Raw genomic sequence first — 11,145 nt, forward strand, 5'->3', positions numbered from 1 at the left:
GCAAAGCCCTTACAACTTCTGCTCTCACCTTCCGTCCCTCTGGCTGTGCCAGGAAGTCTTGCATAGGCAGCTCTGTGTCCTTTACAGCAGAGCCTTGCCGTGTTCTGCAACAGTGCTGTCACTGGCACCACACTTAGCAAGTGACTCCATTCACAGGTTACCTTGATACAGAACCACAGAATGGTTTTGGGCTGGAAGGGACTTTAAAGATCTTGTTTCAACCCCCCGCCATGGGCAGGGACACCTTCCACCAGACCAGGTTGCTCAGAGCCACATCCAACCTGGCCTTGAATGCTTTCAGAGATGGGGCATTCACAGCTTTCTCTGTGCCAGTGCCTCACCAACTTCACAGTAAAGAATTTTTACTGTATATCTAACCCAGATTTTCCCTCTCTCAGTTTAAAAACATAATTAGCTCATCAATTAAACATTGTTAAAAATTATGATGTCGAATTCTGCTTTCTCTGTCTCTCTCTTTGCTATAAAAAATATTCCTTTTTCTGCTATTTATGTCGAGGGTTCAGGGACTGCAGGGCTCTGGGCTTGGACCTGTCAGAAGAAATCTTGTGCCTCTTTCCACTGCCATCTGCTGTTGCAGGATCCTTAAACACTAGAAGAACTTTTGTGGTGTGTTTGAGTATCTTGTTAGGGACAGCAAGAAGAGATAAGGTCTTTCAGTGATCTCCATGTCCTTTCAATGTCAGGCTAGTCTTTGAACCTGTGCCTAGATTTCAACTCTAAATAAGGAGGGGAAAAAAACCAACAAAACCAAACCAACCAATGCTGACTTGAAAAAGCTTCTTTGTAAAAGGAGTTTACCTGTGCAGACTTGTGGCATAACCATGTGTAACTTTTTCTTGGGTCTACCTACACGAATGCCTGCAGCCTCAGCACATCTGCACCCTTGGCAAGAGATGCCTGCCATTATACCCTGCTCAGCCACAGAAGAAGCTTGTTTGATTCCAAATATCCTTCTCCCTTCCATCCCTCAAAGGGAAAAACACTTGATTAGAAGGTGCAGAACTTAGGTCTAGAAAGAACTTAAGCCTGATAAACTGAAAAAGTTTACCTGTATGTTCTGTGATGGTGATCCATGCTAAAAATCATGGATAAGGAACAAGGTAGTGAGAGTAAATGCCCTTATTCCTGAGAAACTCTTCTGAACAAAGAGGGAGGCTTAAGTAGGTGTTGTAGAAATTATATGAGGCCTCAAACACAGGAAGATAAAAACATCCACCTTGTAGTTGAGTAGGAACTAAGTAACCACTCCCTGTCACCAGTCACAATGTAAAATGGTTTATATTTATTTTATACCTCAAAAGTCACAGCAAGTACTTTTAGGTCTGTTTCTGGTTCTACAGGTGTGGTGCATTCCCTCCACCCTCTTGGGCCACACTAGGACCTTAAAACACTCACTCACAACAAAATGTCAGCATTTTCAGGCTGCTCAGATCCTGTGCCACCAGCTTCACACTTCCTTCTGCAGGACCTGACTTACAAGCTTAGAAGCAGCAGATCCAAGATTTCTCTGTTCAATGACCCTAAAGGCAGCTGTTTTGGGTTAGGGATATGAAAGACTTTAAAGCAAGGAAAGGAAAGACTGTCAGGAATCTGCCACTAGCAGTCTAACTTGAAAAAGCCTGTAGGAAAACTGGGAGCTGCTACCAGGCTTTCAGGACGGTCCCCTTCACCCAACTCAAGGCAGTCACAGGATCCCAAATGGGCTCAGATACAAGGTACCATCAAATCTTCGATGAAAACTTGGCCCTTCTCCTGCCAGAATCATCAGGCAAGAATCTGGAGTGGACATGGATTCCAGTGCTGCTCTTGTGATGTAAAGACAAGAGAGAACATTAAAACCCTTCACCTACATGTATTTTATTAAGTAGGATCTATTCAATACTCGCACATTTACAAAAGTGTTTATTGCACATCCTAATTATTTTCAAGAAAATATAGTAACTACAAATTGTAGTTTCCCTAATCTCTGTGGTACAAAGGTCTGAAAATAAACCTAACTCCTCTTTGCAAGACATATGTTGACAGGTGAATAAACGATTTAACTTTTAAGTAGCTTTTTTCTTCCACTGGATCCTTCCTAAAAGTTTGTAAAAATAATTAAAAAGAACACAGCATAGAAATATATCTTTCTTAGTATTTTGGCTTATTGGAAAAAGGAGTTTGTGCTTGGAAGAACAGCTCAGGGGACCAGACAGTTGGCCTTTCCAACATAACCCCTGAATAATTTCCACCTGGGAGGTGACTCCTCCCTTCTGGAGGGGAACAAGTTTTCAGGACTGGATCATTTAAAAACGAGGTCTTAGTGACACTTGCAGATAAAGGAATTGTTAGAATCCTGGCTCTATCCCCAAGGCTTATTCCCTCATTTTGGATGAGATTTTCATCATTTTCACTGTTCTTTCTGCTTTCAGAAATAGGGTTCTGGCCAGCATGCCCACAGGTGGACTGCAAGTCAGCAGCCCAGCTAACTGTTTTCAAATTTGAAGATGCAGTTGGTTTCAGCCCTTTGTTTGAAGATGGAGGAGTCCACTCCTCCAAGCTGGCAGGCAGTTGGCTGTTAAGGAATTGCTGAGAAGCAGAGCTGCCACTTTCTTTGTCTTCCCTGTTCCTTGGTCTCCCACGTTTTACTAACTTGCTGGTAAGCTGCTGCAGCAGAGTGTTCTGAAAGGAAGACCTGGATCGCTTGCCTTTGGAATGGATTTTAGTGGGATTCTTAGGGGTGAAGAGGGTGATAAAAGAACTTCTTTCCCCAACAGGCCATAGTTTCTGCAGATCTTTTGTCATAGGAGTTGACTGTGAATAAGGAACAAAGTCCTGAGCGCAAACTGAACTGCATTCTGAATCACAAAAGAAGGAAGTTACAGGTGTACTGTGCTTGCTGAAAGCATGAGGGGACCTGTGTAGGGATGAGCTCAGTTTTGAACTGTTACAAGGAACACCTCCAGGAGAAAGCATCGATTCAGCTGTGACCTTCTCTGTCAATGTATCATCCTGTATTAAAGAATTACATGATTTATTTAAGAATTCCACAGGTTTTGCTACCTCTCTTACACTTGCATCAAAGAGATCAGCAGAAGCATTGTAGCTGCCTTCAGGGAAGTTGGTGTTCCATTGCAGCTCTTTCCTACTAACACTTTTTAAGGTATTATCTGACAGTTCTGTCAATGGTTTTAATTCTCTTTTATATATCCTCCTCGCATTGTTGGGAGTTGGTGGATCAGAGACCTGGGCCTCTGTGAGTGTAAGATCTGTTTTTTGGCTTGGTGTAGAACAGTTTTCTTTATTTTCACAAGCAGCTAAAAAGCTTTCACATGCTGAATGTACACAGGTGGCTGTCTTACCGTTTTTTAAACAGGAGGTTTCTCCATGCAGCCTAATAAAAGACCAAGATGAATTTGCAGGGTCACTATTTGCTTCTTCGGACTGCACACATCTGCTCTGAGAAACAGAAGGCTCTGGTGTAATTGGCGAGGATGCTCCACCTTCCTTGAGGGTTGAAGATAAATCTCTAGGGGAAGACTCACATTGTGAAACATCACTCAGAGGGTTTGCATTTGACTGATGACAAGCAAACACTGTGCTCTCCAAACTATTATTCTCTGCTGGTGGCAAGAGCCTCCCTGAGACACTGGCTGCAGGCAAATCACCTACAGCTTGCCTGGAACATGATTTGTTAAGATTTACACCCAACTTGCTACTTTCAAGATGGACATGTTTGCCTGCATCAAGGCTAGGTGATGTCACAACACTTCTACCATCCTCTATTCTGGCTAATAATTCATTTAGGCTTTCTGAGAACGGGAGCTCTTCCCAGAGCATAGAGTCCATCTGAGACACTCCAACTACGTTTGTGTGATTAGGAGCTGAGGCATCTCTCTTGCAAACAAGGGAGTTGTGGGATTTTTCTGGGTAACAAGAATTTCTACTATTAGGTTTTGGGTAATTGTTTTTTACCTCAGGTTTCAAGGGATGTTGTAACAACTTGGAACTGTTTCCATGTGAATATTTGGTGTTTGAAGAGGAAACTCTCTCTAATTTATCAGTTGCAGAGATACTGTCAGTTCGATTAAGCTGTGAATTTGATTCATTATCCTTCTCTTTATCCCCTTCCTTCACAGAAGAGATCAGAAACTGTGAGTCCCAAAGAGTTTGATTGTTGAGGCTTACATTGCCCAATTCTGCAGAGACAGGCCTCTCCTCTTGTTCATGCTGTTCACTCAACAGCTTTCCCACTTCCAGAGTAGGAAAGTCTTCCGCTGTTACCCAAGCAACAGATGAAGTCAGACTGAAGGACTGCTGCCAGCACCCTAAAAAACTTTCCCTGCCACTAGACTGAACAAAACAGGAGCTCCTGCTCAGGCTAGACAAGCTGCTGAGCTCACTGAGAGGTTCATCTACGAGAGCTGATGACACATCAGGTAAACATGAGCTGTTATTACAGCTCCTGAATTTTGCCGACTGCAGGAGATGATCTAAGTAGCCGATAACAGTAAAACCAGTAACAGCAGCATTTGGCAGGAAGATCTGGCATGCTACAAGGTTTCTCGTACTTCTATTAATTCTGGAACACTTCTGCAAGACGCTGCTGGCAGCAGAATGCCCTCCATCTTCCCTTGCACAACCCTGTGAGGGGGGAAAGAAAACAAAAAAAACAACTTAGAGAAAAAAAAATTAACTCATGTCTTTTAAGTCAGGCGTAAATTTAGGTCTCGCTTTTGTCAGGATCTGCAGGGAAGAGAATACAAAATGGTCTGTCACACAAGGCAGTCCCTGGGAAATAAACCCTGGCAAGGGCTGTAAAGGGCATCACAGTGAGAGGTTCTTTGCTTGCTGCAATTACAGAATTTTGGAGCTGGAAAAACAACCAAGGACTCTGAGAAAGGACTTCACAGAAAATTTCTTCCTCCCTTTAGGGCACTGGATGCTTCCGGGCTTCCTCTAGTGCAGTTCAGTGTGAATGGCTGGCAGCCTAAGGCCAGTGCATTGCTTTTATCCAGAAGGCACAGGGCAGCACTTGAAACAAAGCGCTCTGGTACCAGATACTTGACTTGGCAGCTCAGCTGCCAAAGCCAGCATGGTACTTTCTGTGCTCTACCTCCGTGAAAGGGAAATAAGCTACAACCTTTATCTGCTCAGGGTTTTTTTAGAAAGCAGTGTTTCAAAGGAGTGTCAACTGCAATTCTTTATAAAACCTGCTTCTGTCTACACTGAAAATACAGGTGAAAAATGACATTAAATGGAGAGAGAATTAGCTCGTATTTTAAGAAGTGGATAAACCCTTTCTCATTTACCCCTCAAGGTGTGGCAAAGCCAGAGAGGCCAAAAAGCAGATACAGTTATCTCCAACAACCCTCCTCCTCCCTGAGTCTGTGCAAGGTTTGAGGCTGAAGGCTGTTAGGCAAGGACAACACCCTCCTTGGTAAGCCTTATAATGTATGTTATGTTGATCAGAATCAGCAGTATTATCTGGGATGGTACAACTGTATACACAGCTGAACACAACCATACAGAAATGTCTACAGCCAAGGGCTGAACAAACAGCCTTCAAATGTGTGTTCAGCTCCTGTGTGTGCAGGAGCAGCCACAAGGCCAGTGATATCTAGGATTAGTTACATTTGTCAAGGCATCAGCCCAGAGACCTGGTCAAGGGTTCCAGGTAAGTAAAGTTAATCCATTAAGTCCTCCAAGTTCCATTACTTAAGATGCTGTACATCAGGAAAATTCTCAGTTCAGATACAAAACTCACTGGACCTGTGGGAGAGGCAAAACACCTGCGAGGTAGGATTTAGTTCACAGATTCCATAATATGAATGACCACTTGAAGAGAACCTTGAAGACTGTTTCTATAGAAATATTGCTATGAACTAATATTTCAAAGTGTGTTAAACACATAAAAGAGCCACCAATGCAGATGTTGAGCAGCTGTGCTTTAACAACAATTTGAAAATGCTCTTAAATCCAGAAATACTAAAATGCTACCAAGGGCATGTGCTTCTCCTCACATTTCAGACTGGAGACTACATGGCATGGGAAAGGTAGGGCAGTGCTTGGAAAGAGAGTCTGTTTCTTTCTCCAACCATACATAGTTTTTTTACAGACTCCAAGCTGTTACTGATATGCACAGGAGCTGGCATTGCTCAGGCTCTCCAAAAAGCACCCTGACAAGCTGTTTAGCTGACTACTGCCATTCAAGATGGTTTTTGGATGTGACTCATTAAAAAAAAAACACAGAAGTCTTGGGGAAAAGAAGCAGAATCCTTCTCATGTCTTAGCCTTACATTTTCTCAAATTCCCAAACGATGTTGTACCTGAAGCTTTGATAACTCAGTCTATACCCCTAACTGGCTACAGAAACTCAATAAAAGGCCAAAATGTGGATTAAAGAGTTACCTTCACTCCAAATATAAACCTTTTTCCAATGAAACAGGCTTCTACTGCTTGAACTAACACTCTTGTAGATGATTCTGTGTTTGTTTCTCCTGACAGCTGATTGAAGTCTTGAATATACCTAGAATAAAAACATATTGAAGAACTGGACCAACAGAGAAAGAAGCCCTACATTGCATTTTAGCTGGAGTATAGTGCTAATGAAAACACATTAGACACATTAGTCAAGGAGAAGATTTTGTGCTAGCTTCAACTAAACTTAGAATGAAAACAGGAAAACCATGAACCTATAAATTCAATTATTTAGTTCACCTAATTTGTTAGTGAGATAAAGTAAACAAAACAACCACTCTGAACAGGTTTAATACACACATGACTTTCAGGTGTTCCCCACATGGGTTGTGATTTTTCTGCCAACACTGTAACTGTACAATGCTATCAAGATGCTGCTATTCCTTACACATCCTTTCTGCCCAGCCTTTACAGCACAGAAGTATCCATGTAACACATGGAAATAACTGCTTTTCATGGCTGACAGCAGTACAGTGTAGGGCAGAAAGCCTGTCACAAGCATGTTATTAATGCTGCTAATATGGCATTACAAACAATTCATCTTTGAGCCAGTGATAATGCAAGGCATTGGAAAATAACAGACTAGAGAAAGAAACAGGGAATCTATCTGAATATCCCATCTTGGCACTTTCACGTTTCAGAAAATCTGAACCCTATAATGTGGGTGGTCAGGCTCTGAGGACTAACAGACTTTCTTAGAAATCCCTTCTTTCTTCAGGAAAATTTGGCCATATTGCCAAATAGTCATAAAGGTGCATTCGAACCGCTAAAAAAGAAAACCCAGAGGCTCTGTCTGGAAAAGCCAACTTACTTGAACAAAGGGAATTCAATCATCTCATAAAAAGGAGAAAGGACAGGAGGAAGAAGCCAAACCAACCAAGCAGTGAGGTTCACTTAACAGGAAGTAGCTGCCTTCAATAGACAAGTAGAGGATTTCTTCTACTATCTACAAATAATCCATCTCAAAACACCAAGATTTCAAGAAGAAACAAACTTCAATACTTTCTCAAGGTGGTGGGTACCAAGGAAATGCTGGAAGGGAGCACTTTAGCAGTTGCTTCCCACTCATCTTCCCACCATATAGGCTCATTGCAGTTTTTTTAGGCTGAATAAATAGCAGCAGCTATGGTCAGACAATCTATTCCTTACCTCTGCAGATTTTCTGCGGTGACCCCAAAGAATGGATCTAAGCAACTTCCAAAAACAGTGATGTCAAACAAATCATTAGTGTCAGCAATCTTTAGGGACAACCTATATCTGTAGCTTGAATCTTTAGCTTCACCTGTGCAGCCACATTTTAGACAGTTGAACCTGACAAAAGACAGTAAAATGATATACAAATTGAATACATGAACTTCTGTTACTCACTGCTGAAGTAAGAATTTATCTGCAGCTCTAAGTATTACTACCATAATGTATCAAATATTCCATAAAAAACTCCAAGATTTTTTTTCTTATTCTTTACTCCTTGAGGCATTAATCTTACCAAAGGCTCAGAGCAAGATGTGTCTATTATGACAGAATGACTCTGGTTTCTTTCACTGATTTATTAAATGCTAGCCTGTGAAATTGAAGGGACAGTGGGCTTTGAGACTGTTGGGGTGCAATTTTGAATCCCCTGCACTCATTTTTTTCACACTTCATTCTGGTTTGGGATTTTTTTCCCCTGCATCTTGAGTATGAATACCTTGGTTTAAAAAAACAATCAGGAAACAGCACTGTTATCTTGTACTTCAGCATTTGAAACAACAGATATCCTTGTTTTACAAAGTCAGCTCCTTCCATTTAGTGCCGACATTCATTGATTTACTGTTCTTCTGAGTGTCAGAGATTTCACCCACCACTGCAATTAAAAAAGAAAGCTCATCTGTTTCTGGACATGCTCTCAGTGAAGAGTCATACAGGACTACCAGGTGCACTGCACATGTAGAATGAGATGCAAAAAGGAATAGAATCAAGATTTGATCAGGAGGGGCTGTATTTTCACCACTTTGTTTTGTGTTCAGCAAACAGAGATCCCCAAGTTAATGGAGATCAGTAAATGAGCCCCAAAACAAGACATACCTCCTGGAATCGAGTGTCAGCCTAGAAAAGCAGTTTTGACAGGCAGGATAGACGAAGCAGGAATTCTGGATGGAAATCACAGAGGCAGCCAAGAGTCCCTGCACACTATTCATGTGCTCACAGCATCACTTGAAACGAGTAAGTCGAAATGGTTCCAAGAGTTCTCATTAGATGTTAACATTAACTGCTTTCAGTTGGGTTATTTTAACAGCAGTCTTCAGGAAATGATGATCTCTGTTTGAAAACAGAAATTCTATTAATTAACTCTAAGAAAATTTTAAAAAGGATAAAGCTATGTAACATGAAGGAACTGTTCATGGCGTTTGCACACCATTGCACACAGATCATGCAAATTCTCACTTGCATTTAGAGATCTTTATTAGAATTCTCCTTGGGCACAGAACTGCAGCAAATGGCTAATTACTTTCCTTAATTTAGAATGAAGTCACAACATGGGGTTAAAAACTGAAATGACTCTGCACTTGTAATTCTGCAAATGTTTCAACACCAATGACTTGGAGAGAGTACTCAGAAAATCTTGAAAAAGGCTCATAACAGCAACTATATTTGCTCCAATATCACACTCTTTGAGCTAAAGGGGCAGCTCCTGGTCAACAGAGGCTATACAAACTTGACAAATAAATGATGAACTAAACATTTAAATAAATAGGAATGAGGTTTTTTTTATTCATTATTACTCTCCAGCAGATTTATTTTGGCTTTATTATACTATACTGCCTAAAACATCAAGTTTTAGGATACTTCCCCTATTTTAGGTGGACAACATTTTTCTCAGCAGATGTTAGAAACAAGTAGACAACAATCACAGAATCCTGGAATGGTTTGGGTCAGAAGTGACCTTAAACATCACCTAGTTCCAGCCCCAATTCCGTGGGCAGGGACACCTTTCACTAGACCAAGTTGCCTGGAGCCTCATCCAATACCTCAAATCACAGAGTTCCAGCTTAAATGACCAAAATGTTCTCTACAGCTGAATTAAATGACTCCTTAAAATTCCATATTTGCAAAAGCTCTTTTATCACAGCTGTAGCTAAATATAAATCTCTCTCTGAAATAAACTGCAGAATAAGAAGGGAATTCCACATCTTCATCTCAAAACTCTCTCTGAGAGGCAAAAGACCAGAGAGACAGAGGAGATTCAAGTATGGCTTTTACAGGTTAAAAAAAATCCCATATTCTATAATCAACAGTGATGTTTTGTTCATATTTTGCCAACAGAAAGTTAAAACTTCAGGCTATTCCTTTGCCTTTGGGACACCTTTCTCAGCATCCTGATAAAAAAAAATATTGAGTACTAGAAAAATGTGAGTGACTAAACTCATTACTCTGAATAGTTCAGATAAAAAAGAATCCCAATATTCTCTACATCTGGAAAATGGAGGTAGGGAAAAGCTGTAATAGGGGACCAAACAAAATGAGAAAAAAACATCTCTTCAGAATACACATATTAACAGAGACTCATTTGACTCAGTATATCGAATGGTGCATGCCTTCAACTCCTTCAATTCTTACCAAAAGGGAACTATTTTGTTTTAGTTACAAAGATTTTATTTTAGTACAAGGTAACAGTAAAAAGTTTATAGAAAACACATCAATATATAGAAAAGGAGTAATAAAATTAAGTCTGATTTTTTTATTGCCCAAAAAGGTGGGCTTGGAGAAACTAGCAGGCGCTTCATTCCCACTTGTTTTCAACTCAGAACTCTAGAAACAAAGTTTACATAGTTTTTGTTACCTGCACTTTTAAAAGACGTTAAAAAACACATAACAAAACCAAAAGCAACACAAACCCCCACAGAAAACACAGAACACTGCAAGTATTAAACTGAAATACGGGAGATAAAGCATAGCCTGTAAGTGCTTACACAGGTTCTGTCAAGAGCAAACAGACTCAAGATCTCCACCTCTATTTCCCTTTGGAAGAAATACAGAACTCACTAGCTGGAGGCAGACTGAAAGAAGTCGGCACGAAAAGATCTTTTAGATAAAACCCAGAGATTTACTTGAACTTTTTGTGATAAACCAAACAACCCAAACCTCAGCGCCCGGCCGGGGAATCATCACACAGCCCTCCAGCTGCTCCTGCCGCGCTCGCAGCCTTTCAGCGAGCTCCCTGCGCGGTTCCTGCTGCCCTCTGGTGATCCCGCTGCCTCGCTCTCTCCCTAAGGAAAACCAAAGCACGAGTCGTTAACACATCTCAGTCCCGTTTGCACCCCTGAGCCTCTTCGCGGCCGACAGCAAGCAGTCGGTCCGGTCCGGTCCGGTCCGGTCCGGTCCGACTGACCCGGGCGCGGGCTGTGCTCGGTGTGCTCGGGCCGGGCCAGCAGCGGGGTCTCGGCCGGTCGGGCAGTCCCGCAGCCTGAGGGCAGAGCGGAAGGGCGGAAGTGCGGCTCCTGAGGGCTACCACGGGGGCGGGACGAGGCGGCGCTCAGCCAATCGCGACGCACTCCGTGGAGAGAGCGGCCCCTCTCGCCCAATCACAAAGCGAGAACGTCGGCCACGCCCCCGAACAGCGCGGAGAGGCGAGACGGGCGGATCACGTGCTTCGGGCAGCCAATCGCTGCCTCCCCGAGGGAGGCC

At 42.2% G+C, this 11,145-nt stretch overlaps 1 protein-coding gene across 2 annotated transcripts; it reads right to left on the bottom strand.

Annotated features, from left to right (window-relative positions):
• Window positions 1-1,862: 1,862 nt before the first annotated feature.
• Window positions 1,863-10,957, bottom strand: DDIAS (DNA damage induced apoptosis suppressor). Of its 2 annotated transcripts, XM_088159290.1 has the most exons (6): window positions 10,850-10,957; window positions 10,603-10,727; window positions 8,545-8,778; window positions 7,630-7,791; window positions 6,412-6,529; window positions 1,863-4,644 (listed from the first exon to the last, which is right to left on the bottom strand). In XM_088159290.1, the coding sequence occupies exons 3-6, from the start codon at window positions 8,655-8,657 to the stop codon at window positions 2,152-2,154; spliced, it is 2,886 nt and encodes a 961-aa protein (XP_088015416.1). In that variant the 5' UTR covers window positions 8,658-8,778; window positions 10,603-10,727; window positions 10,850-10,957; the 3' UTR covers window positions 1,863-2,151. The 2 variants fall into 2 exon arrangements, with proteins under 2 accessions (XP_088015416.1, XP_014731260.2); XM_014875774.2 differs by lacking the exon at window positions 10,850-10,957 and having other exon boundaries at window positions 10,603-10,736.
• Between the last annotated feature and the right edge of the window lie 188 nt (window positions 10,958-11,145).

The sequence above is a fragment of the Sturnus vulgaris genome, chromosome 2, assembly GCF_052056855.1.
Source record: "Sturnus vulgaris isolate bStuVul1 chromosome 2, bStuVul1.hap1, whole genome shotgun sequence".
NCBI lineage: Eukaryota > Metazoa > Chordata > Aves > Passeriformes > Sturnidae > Sturnus > Sturnus vulgaris.

Coding starts and splice junctions, on each gene's coding strand:
- DDIAS (XM_088159290.1), bottom strand. CDS start 8,657: ATGAATAGTGTGCAGGGACTCTTGGCTGCCTCTGTGATTTCCATCCAG. Junction 7,792..8,544: donor CTGACACTCGATTCCAGGAG/GTATGTCTTGTT, acceptor GTCTTTTGTCAG/GTTCAACTGTCTAAAATGTG. Junction 4,645..6,411: donor GGTTTATATTTGGAGTGAAG/GTAACTCTTTAA, acceptor CCCCCCTCACAG/GGTTGTGCAAGGGAAGATGG.